This window comes from Ornithorhynchus anatinus, chromosome 2 (assembly GCF_004115215.2).
Source record: "Ornithorhynchus anatinus isolate Pmale09 chromosome 2, mOrnAna1.pri.v4, whole genome shotgun sequence".
Taxonomy (NCBI): domain Eukaryota; kingdom Metazoa; phylum Chordata; class Mammalia; order Monotremata; family Ornithorhynchidae; genus Ornithorhynchus; species Ornithorhynchus anatinus.
Window position 1 is genome coordinate 100,148,548 of NC_041729.1, and position 18,613 is coordinate 100,167,160.

General features: G+C 41.9%; 1 protein-coding gene across 1 annotated transcript in view; it reads right to left on the reverse strand.

The window, feature by feature from the left end:
- NKAIN2 (sodium/potassium transporting ATPase interacting 2) overlaps nucleotides 1–18,613 on the reverse strand; it is a 1,127,517-nt gene that overhangs the window by 502,125 nt on the left and 606,779 nt on the right. Inside the window, exon 3 of the mRNA XM_029058747.1 lies at nucleotides 7,344–7,424. Within this exon, the coding sequence (XP_028914580.1) occupies nucleotides 7,344–7,424 (81 nt within the window). The remainder of the gene's footprint in view (nucleotides 1–7,343; nucleotides 7,425–18,613) is intronic.

An 18,613-nucleotide genomic window follows, 5' to 3' on the forward strand; every position in this document is an offset into this window, starting at 1 on the left:
CAATGAATATCACCATTTGATTGATCTTTCTCATCAAAACGAGCTTATGGCCTAAAGAAATATCACATCAGTCATTTGCCTCCTCCCAGTCAAGTGTAAAATCACAGCCATAGGCCTGGAGATCCAGGCTGAATGTTTAAACAATGGGTCTCATCCCCAAATCTCACTGGAGTTTGCATCTTTGGAAATTAGAAAATTGAGCTCCCAAGAATATGACTGAAGTTACTCCCAGCAGAGGCTCTGAAGAGTCAACACATGAAATTGGTAGAACTCTTCATTCAGCTATTTCAAACCTGTGACATGGAGCAGGTGCCTTGGTGAACTGCAACAAAAAGCTGAAAGGGCAAAGAAATTGCCGTATTTCCCTTCACGACACTTTATACAATTTTTCAACCTTGTTTCTTATCAGTTAATAATTACTAGCAATAATTATGGTATTTGTTAAGGACTTAATATGTGCTAAACATTTAATAAAGCTCTGGGATAAATAAAAGATAAGCGGATAAGACACAGTCCCTGTCCCACGCAGTCCAAGGGGGAAGGGAGAAGAGATATTTAATCCCCATTTTACATATGGAGGAAACAGGCACGGAGAGGTTAAGTGACTTGCCCAAGGTCACCCAGCAGGCAAGTGATAGGATGGGTATTAGAACACAGATCTCCTGACTTCCAGGCCCGTGCTCTTCCCATTAGGTAACTCTTCTCAATTTCCTAATCTCCGCCACGGAGGAATTACTATGAACAGTTCATTAACCAAATGTGGGCATAATCCCTAGTTTCCCTTTGAATTAGGAATGATGTTACTGATGATAAAATCTTAGCCATGCACGTGGTGTTGCTGAAAAAAACTGATGCACAACCAACACCCCCTTCCACACTAGGAGCTCAGAAAGATTGTTCTCTATGCACTGTGTTGCTGATTATAAGGCCTGTTACTGCTTTTGATTCCATTTATCTCCCAGTCTCCAGCAACTCCTCAACTGCTCTTTTCACTGCTACAGGCCAGGCTGATCTGTCTGCTGCTCTTGTCTCATTCATTCATTCAATAGTATTTATTGAGCGCTTACTATGTGCAGAGCACTGTACTAAGCGCTTGGAATGTACAAATTGGTAACAGATAGAGACACTCCCTGCCCTTCAACGGGCTTACAGTCTAATCAGGGGAGATGAACAGACAAGAACAATAGCAATAAATAGAATTACCACACTGTTTGTGCTTCATGGAGACGTTTATATCAATCAGTGGCATTTTCTGAGCACACACTGGGTGCAGAGCACTGTAATAAGATCTGGGGAGAGTACAGTAGAGTTGGTAAGCATAATCCTGGCTCTCAAGGACCTTACTATCTTATTTATTTAGCTCTCCCTGTCTGTGTATGTCTGATTTCAGCTCCCTAAAGAACTGCAAAACTTAAGATGGAATATTCTCAGACTCTTACATAGAGAACTCACGCATGCACGCACATGCACACAGAAACTTTACACACTCAGTGGGTTATGAGAAGGTGACATTTCTAATTCTTTCATTTTAGGGTTTCCACCACAATCTCTCAGAAACCTCCATCCAACATCGATCGTTCAATTACTTCTCGAAAGATTGGCTGCAACTACAGCAAGCGGAGAATTAAATGATCCCTGCTTTCCTTGTTCAAATGGAGCTTCTCAGAGAACATGAAATTTTAATCATCTTCTTTTAACAAACAATGCAAAAAATGGTTTCAAAGGCAAAATCGTGGAGACTTTCCCCACCTCCTTATGCCCTAACTAAGGATTTGAACATAGAGCTAGACTGCAAGCGCCCTGGGGGCCAAGAATCTTTCTAACAGCTGTGTTTCACTGTACTCTCCCAAGCACTTAGTCTAATGGTGTGCACACAGTGTGGCTTAGTGGAAAGAGTACAGGCTTGGAAGTCGGGGGCTTGAGTTCAAATCCCAGATCTGCCTCTTGTCAGCTGTGTGACTTCGGGCAAGTGACTTAACTTCTCTGTGCCTCAGTTATCTCATCTGTAAAATGGAGACTAAGACTGTAAGCTCCATGTGGGACAAACTGATAACCTTGTATCTACTCCAGTGCTTAAAACAGTGGTTGGCACTTAGTCAGCGCTTAACAAATACCATCATTATTTTTAAATACCATTGATGATGATGATAAGATATTTCACATGGCAAATTTTGGATGCCACTTTGGAATGGGAAAAGCCCTGCTGGGGTTTTCTGTTTGTGGAAGATCCTAAAACATGTGAGTTCCTGGCCACTGGGTCTACAGATTCTGCCTCTAAATCGTGAGTGATAGTTTGCATGAAGCCATAAGGACTTTCCACATGATCGGCTTCTGTGAATTGTATTTTTGCTAAGTCAACTAAAGTCCACTACACTGAACTAAACTAAGCTTGCTACATGACCTCTCTGGATAATAATAATGGTGTTATTTGTTAAACACTATGTGCCAGGAACCATATGAGATTAAAGATAATCAGATCAGAAAAAATCCCCAGTCCCACATGAGGCTCATAGTTTCGCAGATGATGAAACTGAGGCATGGAGAGTTAAATGACTTGCTCAAGGTTACACCGCGGGCTCTGGGTCCTCTAATACCCAGACTCTTGCTCGTTCCATTATGTCATCCTGAAGGTTTGTTCTCCTCACCTATGTGTAACTATCAGCTGGTGATTTAAGGAGGATGACAAAAAAAAATTAGGAAAATGCTTTTAAAGCCCATCTTTTTGAGGCATTCCTCAAAAAATGGATTCTGGAAGCATCGGAGCTAGATAAATGAGCTCAGTTTTTCTTGCTTGTCAGTGAACGTGCATTTGGAGTGGAAATCCTCAACATTCTGCTTCCCTTTCACCGGCTGCACTGTCTTCCTACAAGGATTTCCTGGCCCAGCCGAGAGAGGGAGGGAGTCAAGCTAAGGCAGGGCTGAGATAAAAGCCATAACGATAGGTTATTTTGCAGCAGGACACTGTGAACTCAGTTGATACTAACCTAGAACCCCTATGCTGAAATGGATTTTACACATTATCAATCCTCTATACTCTGGACTGTACAGCCTCTAGACAGTAAGTTCATCATGGTCAGGGAACGTGTCTGCTAATTCTTTTGTACTGTCCTCTCTCAAGTCTTATACAGTGGTTTGAACATAGTAAGTACTCAATGAATTCCACTGATTGACTGAATGATTGATAAATGCACGCAACTCTTTCCCCCGCTTTTTGAATCAATATCAAAACAACACTCTTATGACTATTTTGGGTAGACACAGAAGCCCACCTTTTCAGCAAATGAATTTACTAACTGGCGTAGCCCAAGCTCAGGAGAGACTGCCAAATGCCATTACCCTATATAATGAAGCCTGCTTTGGTAATAATAATGATTATGGTTTTTATTAAGTGCTTACTATATGCCTGGCACTGTATTAAGCACTGGAATAGTTACAGGATAATCACGTTGGTTACAGTCCCTGTCCCACATAGGGTTCACAGTCTTAATCTCCATTTTACAGATGACGAAACTGAGGCACAGGTAAGTGAAGTGACTTGTCCAGTCACACAGCAGACAAGTGACAGAACCGGGATTAGAACCCAGGTCCTCTGACTCCTAGGCCCATACTCTTTCCACTAGGCCATGCAGGTCAGGGATAAGTATACAGTGCTTAGAACAGTGCTTTGCACATAGTAAGCGCTTAACAAATGCCATCAATATTATAAGTGCTATAGTCGTATTCACAGCTAAACCTCTGAATCCTTTAAGGACATGATAATCTCATTGCCAGGTTCTTGTGAGGCAGATGCTTGGACCAGGTTATTCCCTTTGCTTGGGGGCTTCATGGCCACCCCACAGTATTGAGGATCACACCAGGGTCAGCCAAAACACCAGACCCCACTCAAACCCAGCCTACCCACTCCAAGGGCTCTTGAAATCTCATTCATTCAATAATACGGAGTCCCTACTGTGTGCAGAGAGCATTTTTTATTTAATGGTATTTATTAAGCACTTACTAGTTGTCAGGCATTGTACTAAGTGCTGGGGAAGTTTCAAGACAATAGGGTTGGACACAGTGGCCGTTTCACATAAGGCTCACACTGCTCTAAGTGATGTGAAAAAAATACACCGCTGAGCTTTAGAGACAGTCCCAGGTGGTCACCTGGGGAGCTGAAACTCTAAGAATAAGGGAAAGGGAGAAAGTAGGCAATACACATATAGGAAAGATGAAACGTTAAAAGCAGAACAACAATCTATAAAGACAAGGACGATGATAAATATGATAAATTAAAAAGAGAACTTCAGTTAAAGGAGCAAATTTTCAAGTTGCTCAATGCTCAGAAAGAGCTATTCAGAGTCTGCTATGCCTACGTCCCAGAATCTCTTGGGGCCTAAAGGTTTCTCCCCTTTCTCTCTGTCCTCGACATTTACTTCAAGGCCAAGAACCTGGTCTGTCTAAAGTATTCACTTAATAAGTACAGTTAGCATTATTGCATCCTTACCTATTTTTGGCAGTAACAGTGTTCATGGATTTAAATCTGTGAATGACTTTATTGATGCCTTTGGCTACAAACAGGCAAAGGGCTAACACATCAAATCACCTTTGTCTCTCATTTAACAAGAGAGAAAGAAGTCCATAAAACTTTTCAGTCATTGTAAGCTTACCCTCAAATATCACTTCAGCATACTGATCTCGATATAAGAATAATAAAAATGGTATTTGTGCTTACTATGTGCCAGGCACTGTATTAATCACTGGGGTGGATACAAGCAAATCGGGTTGGACACAGTCCCTGTTCCCAGTGGGGCTCACAGTCTCAATCCCCATTTTCCAGATGAGGTAACTGAGGCCCAGAGAAGTGAAGTGAGTTGCCCAAGGTCGCACAGGAGACAAGTGATGGGTCCGGAATTAGAACCCATGATCTTCTGAGTCCCAGGCCCATGCTCTATCCATTACAACTTGCCGCTTCTCAAAAACAGGATAATGAATATGACCTTATAAGGGATTATAAGGTCTTCAAGGACAGGATTAATCAATCAGTCAAAGGTATTTTTTGAGTGCTTAATATGTGCATAGCAGTGTATTAAGTGGTTGGGACAAATGCACAATCCATGCCCATAAGGAACTTACATCCTGGAAAGAAAATATTTTCCTTTTATTGTACTCTCCCAAGACCTAGTGTTCAATAAATGTTAAAAAATGGAGAGGGTGAGAAGGAAATGGTTGTAAAACGGAGCAGCAGAAAGACACACGCACCCACACACATGACCTTCCTTTATAATAATAATGTTGGTATTTGTTAAGCGCTTACTATATGCAGAGCACTGTTCTAAGCACTGGGTTAGACACAGGGGAATCAGGTTGTCTCACATGGGGTTCACAGTCTTAATCCCCATTTTACAGATGAGGTAAATGAGGCACAGAGAAGTTAAGTGACTTGCCCACAGTCACACAGCTGACAAGTGGCAGAGCGGGGACTCGAACCCATGGCCTCTGACTCCAAAGCCCATGCTCTTTTCACTGAGCCACATTCCTTTATGACTAGGTGGTCTCCATCTGATGGTAAATTTATCATTTGGCTTCTCAGAAGACCCTGTGCATGCATATCTCTTGTGGCTTGTAACCTCAGAGGGAACCTCTTATGAAAAATAGAGGTTAATACTACACTTCCATTAAGCTTACTGTGCATTTACTATATGAAGTCTATTTGGTGCAGTGTCTTTTGAGTCATTCATTCATTCATTCAATTGTAGTTATTGAGTGCTTTCTGTGTGCAGAGCACTGAACTAAGCGTTAGGAAAGTACAATTCGGGAACAGAGACAATCCCTACCCAACAATGGGCTCAGAGTCTAGAAGAGTTTCTGACATATCTCTCCTAATAGGCCCCAAAGCATTGTATTGTTACTGCCTTGGCAACAATTGCTCCCTATTTCCAAGGGAGAGAAAGAAAATTAAAGAAGGGAAAGGGGGAGAGGGGAGGGAAAAAAAGAAAAGAGAAGATACGATAGGAGAGAGGAAGAGGAGAGGGGAGCAAGTGAAAGGGGAGAGTAGAGAGGAAAGAAGAGGAAAGGCAAAAGAAACAAGAGAAGAGAAGGGGAAAAGCAAGAATAAGGAAGAGGGCTGAGGGGAGGGAAGAGGAAATTGGAGAGACACCTGAAGAAAGTATAAACTCACACATCTTGTGCCTTGACCGAGTAAGAAGCCAACAATTCCAAATAGAATGGTTTTGTTGAAACAAAGCGATTTCTGATGGGGTCATCTCACTCAGGGAACTTCTAACAGGACTTGATTCCTCCAAAATTTTGAAGCCATCACCCTCAGAGTCTGAATGGAAGGTCCTGACCTTAGACTCAGAAATGACTTGAGAATTCCTATCCCCAAAACCAACTGTGATTTTTCCCTAAGCAAACAGAATGCCAAACTAAGGTCTTACAGGAAATTGACAGTACAACATAACAGAGGTGACAGACCTGCTCCCTGCCCACAAGCAGTGTACAGTCTAGAGGGTGACAAGATTATATTTCATATACAAACGATGTCAAAGCACATCTCTATATCTATGTTTCCTCTTCTAACTCCACACTGTTTGCTAAGTAAATGTAAGCATTTAAGTTAAAAATACATATGTGTATATATGCATATTGCTATCTACATATAAGAGCATTTGGGCTTTTTGAAAGAATGAGATGTAGAAGCACTGTTTAACAGTGTGTGCTATCTGGCCAAATAGACATCCAATTCGGAAAACAATAAACAGTCCAAATAAATGAATATCATGAAAATGGAGCTATAAATCACAACATTCCCTTCAATGGAAAAAATAACCCTTTAACCATGAGAGAGCTGTGGTGGTAAAACTCTCTCCTGAAGTAATTTAGAATCAGATTTGTTCTTCTTCAGCCTGTAATGAATCAAGAGCCCCAGGTTACAATTTCATTCAACCACCAGCACTCGGTTTGTCAATTATTGCTTTGGGTATGGACAACACCTGGAAATAATCGAGCAAGGAATAAGCAAGTTGGACAATTTCAAAAAGAATCTGGCTTACCCTGAAGATTTTATGAGTGAAAAATCCCACACATTGTACTACAGAAATCACTAATTAGCCACTCAGATTATAAATCTGCATCGCCTGATGGCTATAATGTTTCAATGAAGCTTTCCTTAAAAAACACAGTCTGTGACTCCCTGAAAAACACACTTAATTATAGACCAACTACAGGGGAATGAGATTTGGTCCACTCAAATCCTCCATCAATCTAGGTTCATCCAAGGGTCCCAGAGGGCAGCAATGACTGGATTTGAGAATTGGGCTTTTAACACACAGTTGATGACTCAGACGGATCACAGGGTAAATTACCTTTGAAAGGTCCCCAGCCTCCAAGTAGAAGCAGATGACAAACACGTTCCATGTAACCCAGAAGACTAGCCAGACAGCGTACTGTAGAGGAAGAAGAGAGAAATGATACATTATTGATCTGGCAATGTCATGTTGGGTCCAAAACAAAATGGCACAGATAAACCCACAGATAACCCAAAAACGGTGACTGGCAAGAAAATGTGCTTTAGCCCAAAATGAAGACAGAAAACCATTCTTGAGAAAATAAGATCTTGCTGGCCATTCACCACAGGAGCTCTATGGATTCCCATAGGGGTCGACACGTTGTGCCTACAAAGGTAAAACGTGAGGAATATCAAACAACTCAATCTTAAGTAGACTGACCAACTACCTTGATTTAATAGAGGCAATCCCAGGAAATTTTAGCAAAATGCATAAATGCCCCAGAAATGGAACTGTCTGGCTCAAAGTTGCTCTATAAAAAGCAGCCCTGACCCTCCGCTGATCTTGTTCATTTTCAAAGTTTGGATTTCCATCCCCTTGTTGGTACATGCTCAGTTCATTCATTCATTCAGTAGTATTTATTGAGTGCTTACTATGTACAGAGCACTGTACTAAGTGCTTGGAATGGACAATCCGGCAACAGATAGAGACAATCCCTGCCCACTGTCCTCCCCCTCAGTTGATACTCAGTCATCATTATTATTATTAGTAGTGTATTTGTTAAGTACTTACTATGTGTCAGGCATTTTTCCAAGTACTAGTTTAGATACAGGTTAATCAGGTTGGACACAGTCCCTATCCCACAAAAGGCTCACAGTCTACATTGGGAGGAGATCAGGCATCTATAATCCTCATTTTACAGTTGGGGAAACTGAGGCACAGAGAAGGTAAGTGATGGGACCGAGGTCACACAACAAGCAATTGGCAGAGATGGTATTAGAACCAAGGTCCTTTGACTCCCAGGCCTGTGCTCTTTCCACTAGGCCATGCTGCTTCTTATTTAAGTTCATTCTAAGGTGGAAGAATAACAAGAGATACTTGGGAAGCATTTTTCATTCATTCATTTAATAGTATTTATTGAGCACTTACTATATGCAGAGGACTGTACTAAGCACTTGGAATGTACAATTAGGCAACAGAGACAATCCCTGCCCAATGACTGGCTCACAGTCTAAATGGGGGAGACAGCAAAGCAAAACAGAACAAAACAAAACAAGACAATATCATCAAGATAAATAGAATCAAGGATATATACACCTCATTAACAAAATGAATAAGGCAATAAATAGTATATACAAATGAGTACAGTGCTGAGGGGAAGGGAAGGCGGAAGAGCAGAGGGTGGTGGGGAGGGGAAGGGGAGCAGAGGGAAATGGGGGGTCGGTCTGGGAAGACCTCCTGAAGGGGGTGAGCTCTCAGGAGGGCTTTGAAGAGGGGAAGAGAGTTAGTTTGGTGGATGTGAGGAGGGAGGGCATTCCAGGACAGCAGTAGGACATGGGTCAGGAGTCGACAGCGGGACAGGCGTGAATAGAGGACAGTGAGGAGGTGAGAGGCAGAGGAGTGGAGTGTATGGGCTGTGGGCAGTAGAGAGAAGGGAGGTGAGGTAGGAGGGGGCAAGGGGATGGAGAGCTTTGAAGCAAGAGTGAGGAGTTTTTGTTTTCCGCGGAGGTTGATAGGCAACCACTGAAGGTTTTTGAGGAGGGGAGTGACATGCCCAGACTCCTTCTGTAGGAAGATGATCCCAGGAGCTGAATGAAGAATAGACTGGAGCAGGGAGAGACAGGAAGAAGGGAGATCAGAGAGGAGGCTGACACAGTAATCCAGTCGGGATATCGTGAGAGCTTGTACCAGCACGATAGTAGTTTGGAGGGAGAAGAAAGGGCGGATCTTGGTGATATTGTGAAGGTGAGACAGGCAGGCGTTGGTGATGGATTGGATGTATGGGGTGAATGAGAGAGCTGAATCAAATTTGAAGAACAATAGACTATGAATGATACATCCTGGGTCCTTCCTGCTCAGGACTCCGAGAAACAGGATGCATGTTTTCCTACTACTGTGATATTGATGGTCACCTATCTTCCTCTCTAAAGTAACCTATTCTGGACTTCTCATATGAAATGCTATAAAACATAGGTGTCTATATGATTTTGACAAGTACCATTTGTCTGTGGCATCCAAGGGTGCTGTCTATGGTAAAATTTCAACTGTGCAAGCTTCATTTTCTGCAAACGGGTGAGTGTCACAATGAAAATGGAATGAACACGAAAACCTGCCCAAGATCTGATTTACCTAGTCTAGGAACCACTTAAAAAATAAAAGATAGCCCCCCTCAAACTGAGAGTAAATGGAATATTTTCCACTCAGTTAAATAATTAAACAGCCAGAACGGTAGTTAATGGCCACTTCGATCTATTTATTTATTGAAGGATAGATATTAGAATGGGTCAAAAAAATCTGGTATCCTTTCTCTGCATTTGGTCCACTGAAATAAAATGAAGCTTCTCTGGGCTTTATCAAGTCTTTCTTCGAACACCTCTATTATTAGTTCCGACCCCATTACAATTGCTTAATGAATTTCTGCACCTCATTGACCTGGCAGTCTAGATGGGCTGTCTTGCAAGCTGAGTGTTCCTATTCCACACTTCCACTCGATACCTGGGTTTCAAAATTTCATTGATACTGTCTTGTCACAAAGGCATGGCACTTTAGAAAGCAATAAATGACTTTTTTTATTATTTTCAGTATGAAATCATTGCCTCTGAAACACTCCAGTGTTACATCACCCTAAAGAACCTTTAAACATTTCATTCACCTTTTTTATGTTGTTGTTATTACCTCAAGTATTTATAGTCAACGATCATATCCTCCTTTGTCGTCTTTGCTCAGAGCCATACACATTAAATTCCTTTAATCTCTCTCCATAAGTCACACTTTCTAATCCTGGCACTATTCTGGATTATTTCCAATTTGCTGGATCTTATTATAAAGCGTTTATCCTCACACGACATTCAGGGCTTCACTAAAGCTGTATTAAAGGGAATTATCACCTCTATTGGCAGGTTTCCGTGTACAGTACATAAAAAAAAAAAAATCCTACCGCTCCAGAGAACAATTGTGATATTTACAAAACGCATCAGAAGACAAGCTGAAATCTAATTTCTAATCAACAGACTAGCCTGGACCATCTCTGCATTTCTTCTAACTAGCATCCTCTTGTTTTGTAATTCTGCCTGGTGTTTGCCTCAAGTTCATTATCTTGCATTTATCTAAATTAAATCTCATCCGATTGAATTTTGCCCAGTTCTCTAAACTCAGAAGAAACCATGGCTCTCTCCTGTCCTTTGGTCTAGAAGCGAGCTTTGTCAATGTTCCCGTCCGTTCTTTCCTCGCAGTCATTTATCATCATTATTTAACAGCATTAGGCCTCATATCGACTCCTTCGGTGCCTGGCTCAATACCTCCCTCCAATTTGATGTTGTGCCACTGATAATTGCTCTGATGTGTTTCTGGACCCCTAGCAAGGGCCATCTTTCCCTACAGGGTGTGACCTTTCCCAAGAGGATTGTGGATCGGCTGATCCGCCAGCTATTTCCTAGCTTTGATTCCTAGGATTCTATGACCCCACTTCCTGCTGTGCAATCAAGTGCCCTGTCTGTTCTCCTTGCCTTTATTCTCCGACACTTGTATTCCGTTGTGGGATTTACCTTGTGGCGGTGACCTGATGTCTCATGGTGCTGATCTCCCTGCTGATAATATTAATTGATCATGACTAACAACATAGACCCCGCTGGTTAGACCTGTATACCATTATATGGCACTTTACTAAGCACAGGGCTAGATATAAGTTACTCAGGTTGGACATAGTCCATGACAAACACGGGGCTCCCAGTATTCATTCTCATTTTACAGGTGAGGCAACTGAAGTACAGAGTGAAGTGACTTGCCCAAAGTCATACAGCAGACAAGCGACTGAGCCGGGAGTAGAACCCTGGTCCTTCTGACTCCCAGGCCTGGGATCTATCCATTGAGAATCACAGTTCTTCATCAGAAGTCATTTCCAGGGCCACAATGCAGCTGAATTTAGGAGCTCCAGGAAACACTGAGACTCTGGAATATCAGTATCCTTGTAGGAGGGATGTGCTTAAAGGCTAATTCTCTTCTTTTTTTTTTTTCCAGGTTGGACATAGTTCATGTTCTTCATGGGGCTCTCTGTTTTAATCCCCATTATAGAGATGAGGTAACTGAGGTTCAGCAAGATTAAGTGATTTACCCAAGGTCTTGGGGGTCCAGTTGTAGGCAGCCCACTGATGAAGTATTCTGTCTCCTGCTCTTGGCTACTTGTGTTTTTACCGAGAAATGGCAGCCTTCCACCCAGGACACAATGGATCACAATCTCCAGGTTCAGTAACTACTGAACTAGTTAATCTCCTGATATCTCTTCCTCCACCCATTTGTGATTCAAGGGTGAGATAATTAAACTAATTCCTAACTACTCCTCTACCAACCACATCACTGGAAAGAACGATTTCTAAACGTCTTATCTAATTAAAATGAGAGGATATGGCTGCTGTTTAAAATGAAGGAAATTTACTGCCGTATTCTCTGTCAACGATACTGAATGAAAATCTGTGGGCAGAGTACCTTATTAAGTATTTGGGGAATACACAGACTCACTAAAGGAAGGCTCACCTCTTACACTTCCAACCAGAAAGACAAGGATGTAAAATGACAAATATACTGTGGTAGAGATTGAGAGTAAATATGAGTGATAGACACCAGCAAAGGACAATCGATAGTGAAAAAATAAATACATGAACATTAGGTAGTTGTTGGGGGGCAAGACCACGTAGCAGGGAAATTTAATCAGGAAAAGCATTCTGGGAAAGAAAGCAATTTAAAAGAGTTTTGAAGGAGGAGAGGGAGATGGTTGGCAAAGCTGAGTTGGGGAGGGCATCTCAGGCATGGGAGAGGTAAATGCAGTGAGTCAGAGGTGGGGGAAATTGAGAACGAGGAAGAGTTAAGAGATTTGCTTGGGTTTTCTTTAAAAGTACTTTCAGTAATGTTTTCAGGTTATTAACCCTCTCCGATGACCACACTACAAAATCAATTTCAACAAAACAGACCATTATTCTCTGTTAAAACTGAGTTGAAGAGTCAAGAGATGAAGATGAAGATTAAAACTTGCCACTCCTCTGACTCCTGCATCCTTTTCTTATTTCCCTTTGTTATTCAAGGCGGGTGAGGTTGGGGATCACGAGACAGTTCATCTACTCTGGTCACATGATATCTCCTCCATAACTCCAGTGGCTTGCTCCTTCTCTCCACATCAAACCAAAGCAACTGACATAAAGAACATTCACGAAGAGACCATTGAGGATAATTAGGAATGTTCTTTCCACATTGCACATCCGTCTGTTTGGACGTGATGTGTTCATGATGTGGGAAGGAATGGTTGTGTGCATGCTCGCAGCAGAGTGCAAATACTAGAATGCCAATTTTTCATAAAAGTTTCTTAAATAGTACATGTTAAGCACTAACTACGTGCTAAGCACTGTTTTAAAGTTATCAGGTTGGACACAGTACCTGTTTGACATTAGACCCGGAGTCTACCTTAAAGGGAGTAGGATTTAATCCCCATTTGACAGGTGAGGAAACTGAGGTGCAGAGAAATTAAATGACTTGCCTAAGGTCGCACAGCAGATATGTGGCAGAGCCAACATTAGAATCAAGGTCCTCTGAATCCCTGGGCAGTACTCTGTCCACTAGCTCATGTTACTTCTCACTAGGCCACACTGCTCCTCAAAGCGTTCATCCAGGATATAGTCATAGAATTATTGGAGAACTTAATGTACTTCAAACTGGAATTATTATTATTATTATTAATAATAACCACAATTTGCAAATTTACATAATGCAAAAGCAAAACATCTCCTAGGAACCATTTTTTTATTGCAATAAGATTGACTGAGCTTCCATTCCAGGCGGAACATTGTATTGGACACTTGGAAACATACAAGAAAGATCCCTGCCCTCTAGAATTTTACAATCTAGATAAATTACTAACAAATAAATAGATGAGTAAATTAAAAGGTACTAAGGTATGTGAGGAGGATTATATCACCAGGACAATGGAGAGATTGATATCTTGCTGAAGCCACATAATAATAATAATAATAATGTTGGTATTTGTTAAGCGCTTACTATGTGCCGAGCACTGTTCTAAGCGCTGGGGTAGACACAGGGGAATCAGGTTGTCCCACGTGGGGCTCACAGTCTTAATCCCCATTTTACAGATGAGGTAACTGAGGCACCGAGAAGTTAAGTGACTTGCCCAAAGTCACACAGCTGACAAGTGGCAGAGCCGGGGTTCGAACCTATGACCTCTGACTCCAAAGCCCATGCTCTTTCCAGTGAGCCACGCTGCTTCCCCACATCACATTGGAAAGTGATGAATACTCCCAAAGGGATTATCATTACAATCTTAACTGTGATGAAACAAAAACTAGCAATCTGCATCAGAATTCACAAAGGGATTTAGTTACTTGGTTTATCAAAAGTCATGCCCAGAGCACTAAGAAGCAGCAAGATGTGGGGCTTGTTGAGGCTTTAAGGGAAAGAATGACCCACATTCACGTTTAAAGAAAGAGAAAATGTGAGCAAAGGGAACAATAATAATAATAATGATGGTATTTGTTAAGCGCTTACTGTGTGCAGAGCACTGTTCTAAGCACTGGGGCAGATACAGGGTCATCAGTTTGTCCCATGTGAGGCTCACAGATAATCCCCATTTTACAGATGAGGTAACTGAGGCACAGAGAAGTGAAGTGACTTGCCCACAGTCACACAGCTGACAAGTGGTGGAGCCGGGATTAGAACCCATTACCTCTGATTCCAAAGCAGTGCTCTTTCCACTGAGCCATGCTGCTTCTTTAGGGACTAGGATGGCAAGGAAGGAAATGCCCATTGAGTCCATCTTTTCAAAAACCAGTCAAACAGTTGCCATCATAGAAATAAAGCAGATTCAAACCACTCAGGCAGCTCTGGGTGGACAGCAGACAGGTTTATTGTTTTAGCATTTTCAAGCTGGGGCCCTGAACACTGTTTTGCTGTGTCAGTCAAATGGTCCAAGTATTCTGTCTCTGACTTGGTAACCAGTTGCTCAAAGTTACCGTGGGATGATTGTCCAGCTTGTTCCAGTGATAAAACCCTGTCCATACAGCCCCAAACAAAGGTTTTTCAGCCAATCCAAATTAATTATGGCAGGCCAGTTTAAGCCCCCTTTTTGGTAAATTGACATTTCAGATGAGAGTATTTGTGCTGCTAACAAATACATGGATTCATTACTTTTTTTTTCCAACAAGCATTGGTCTACTCCCTGCTTTAAATAATAATAACAGTGATGGCATTTATTAAGCACTTACGATTTGCGAAGCGATGTTCTAAGGGCTGGGGTGGATACAAGCTGATCAGGTTGTCCATGTGGGGCTCACAGTCTAAATCCCCATTTAACAGATGAGGTAACTGAGGCTCAGAGAAGTGAAGTAACTTGCCCAAAGTCACACAGCTGACAAGTGGTGGAACCGGGATTAGAACCCATTACTTCTGATTCCAAAGCAGTGCTCTTTCCACTGAGCCATGCTGCTTCTCTCATCTCTCTCTCTCTTCCTTTACAGTCATAGGTGCCATTTCAGCTCTGGAATAAAGCTTGTTTTCACCACTAGATGTTTGAGGACTAGGAAGCAGCATGGCTCAGTGGAAAGAGCACGGGTTTAGGAGTCAGAGGTCATGGGTTCGAATTCTGGCTCTGCCACTTGTCAGCTGTGTGACTGTGGGCAAATCATAACTTCTCTGTGCCTTAGTTACCTCAACTGTAAAATGGGGATTAAGACTTTGAGCCTCACGTGGGACAACCTGATTACCCTGTATCTACCCCAGTCCTTAGAACAGTGCTCTGCACATAGTAAGTGATTAACAAATACCAACATTAGTATTATTATTATTTCCAACCTCTCTCATCTCAGCTCTCTATATATGATGACAGCTTCTGAAGAGAAGGACCGAGACAGAAAATCAGGACTAACTCCTTGACTCTTTGAAATATGCTGGTGCCTCCCAATCCCTAACCCACTGGAGCCCCCTATAAAGGCCCCACTTCCCAACTTACTTGAATACCTGCACTCAAAATCAAACATTGATACATATCTTCATAGCCCATAGCTCTTACAAATTATTTAATTTTCCTTTGACCCTTTTAATAGTGATATTTCTCTACCGGGTTCCTTCTCCACCTCATCCCCCAAACTCTCCAATAGGACACTGTTATTTTCTATCCGTAATCATTTGACTTGTCACTGACAGTTGTGACTCTTCTTGTTTGATTGTTTCATTGAAAAGCCGATTGCAAAGCAAAGTTGGTTCATATTGTTTTCCCCTCTATTTTCCTTTTTCCTAAAATAATTGCTCTAGAATCTTGATTTATCTTAAGGTCATGCTGGTTAGGCTCAGACTGAGAGACTGAAGGTAGAAAGATGCACATCTACACCTAGTCCAGTGAAAGGGCCTGGAGAGCCCAATTCTCTAGTTGGGTGGGTATGCTCCTTTCAAATACGTAAAAAATTAATGAATAAATGGTGGCATTTGTTAAGCGCTTACTATGTGCAAAGCACTGTTCTAAGCACTGGGGGATACAAGGTGATCAGGTTGTCCCACGTGGGGCTCACAGTTTTAATCCCCATTTTACAGATGAGGTAACTGAGGCACAAAGAAGTTAAGTGACTTGCCCAAAGTCACACAGCTGGCAAACGGCGGAGCCGGGATTCAAGCCCATGAACTCTGACTCCCAAGCCTGGGCTCTTTCCACTGTGCTACGCTGCTTCTCATGTAGCCTAGAGCAATTTCTTTCTGTCCAAAAGGATGACAGGACAGATGACATTTATCAATATTCCATTTGATATCTGTCAACTTGGATGGATAGTGTCAATATTAAAAGTTTTGTCATTTTATATCTGATAAACATGACTTTCTATGTATTTGATGTACAAGGTTTCCAATGTACTAAATTAAATCTTAAAAATAAGTTATTTTTAACTTAGATTCTAGGGCTACGCCTGTCTAGGCAAAGGTTTTATTGAGTTGATTTTGAGAGCTTGAAAACAACAGAAGACAGTCATTCATTCATTTAATAGTATTTATTGCGTGCTTACTATGTGCAGAGCACTGTACTAAGCACTTGGAATGCACAATGCGGCAACAGATAGAGACAATCCCTGCCCATCGACTGGTTTATGGTCTAATCAGGGAAGACATTCAGTAGTTGCTCATGCATGCACACACACACACACACGCACGCACACACACGCACGCACACACGTGCACACACACAAACAAGCACACACTCCTCCCAGGGAGAGGATTTTGAGCTACTACCAAGTCAGCTAAGTGTTATGAATTGACAGTAAACAATTCAATTGACAACGTGAAGAAAACATAGATTATGTTTACGTCGACATCAACAAAATCCTACACGCAATTGGAGAACTCTAGCAGCACCTTCAAAATGTTTGCTCCTCCCTCTAGAATGTAAGCTTCTTGTGGGCCAGGAGAGTGTCAACTAACTTTGTTATATTGTACTCTCCCAAGCACTTAGTGTAGTGGTCTGCTCATAGTAAGTAATCAGTAAATACTGTTGATTGATAGATTGAGTGATCATGGAGCTAAATGTTGCCACTGAATTCTGCTAACTAGCCAGTTCACTATCCAGAGATGCAAACAAGAAAAAGGACTATAAGCTCACTGTGGACTGGGGATGTGTCTGTTTATTGTTATAGTGTAGTCTATTAAGGTACAGTGCTTTGAAAACAGTACACCTTCAATGAATACAATTGAGTGAATGAATGAAAGGAGTAGAGAACTAAATCAAATTTCCTTTAGGAAACTAGGGACAGAATATGGCTGCTTGACATTTGAGCTCCATTCCTACTGGAGGTTGAAGAGCTGTAGTGCTCTCCAAATCTCTATGTAGTTACGAGAACTGAGGCCACCACAGAAGACATATCAGCTTACTAAGCACCTACACATCATTAACAAAGTTAAATGGTAATAAAAATAATAATAATGATGTCACTTCTTAAGCACTTGCTCTGTGTCCAGCACTGTTCTGAGCGCTGGCATAGTCACAGGTTAATCAGGTTGGACACAGTTCCTGTCCCACACTCTTAATCCCCACTTTACAGGTGAAGTAGCTGAGTCCCAGAGAAGTCAAGTGACTTGCCCGAGGTCACACAGAAGACATGTGGCAGAGCGGAGATTAGAACCCAGGTCCTTCTGATTCCCAGGCCCGTGTTCTAGTCCTCATTTACCTCATCTGTAAAATGGGAATTAAGTCTGTGAGCCTCATGTGGGACAACCTGATGACCCTGTATCTATCCTAGCGCTTAGAACATTGCTCGGCACATAGTAAGTGCTTAACAAATACCAACATTATTATTATTATTAGCCACTAAGGCACTCTCCTTCTCATCACCAACAGGATGTCATCACCAACAATGACATCCTCAATCTATTCAGTCTAAGAGCATCATAGCTATCCTCATCTCAAGCCAGATTCTCAGAACTGTGAGGAGAACTGATGAGAGTGGGATACAGTTGGCTATAAACAGATCCCGGATGGTGAGCTGAAAGGGGTGACCACGAAAAAAAATGTTTAAGGGGTGCAATAAAATGCAGTCTCAAAACAATGTGGTTTAGCAGCTAATTGTTGGGAAAACACTGAAACAGTCTAGACTGCTGAGGATGGAGCTCTGCACATGGTAAAAGTTCAATAAATGATATCGACTGATAGAACAGAAGCTTCAAGAGGATTGTGAGACAAAGAGGAAAAACAAGGCGAGTCTTTGTGTCTGCACGGGTTCACCAGCCAAGCTGGTGCCCAGCAGTAAATTTCACCATCTGCCATGCCATCTCTGAAGATGAAGGAAACACAGATATACACACGCACCCACAGACACATACATAAGTATCCAGATGAAATCTATCGACTAAACCACACCCTGCTTTTTAATGTCCTTATAGACAATGGAATGGGTCTCAAGGGAGATGGAAGCTATAAAAATATAGTGTTCAAGTGAAAAAGGGCACCCTTTCTAAAGGCACTCAGCTGTTGAGGCATTTGGCTCACTTTTGGACTCCACAACATTTGTGATTCATCTCTCCCTCAACCGAAGCCTCCTTTGACTTTTCTGCCAATTCCCACCACCCACGCAGCTGATGAAGAGAGTATCACATTCTTT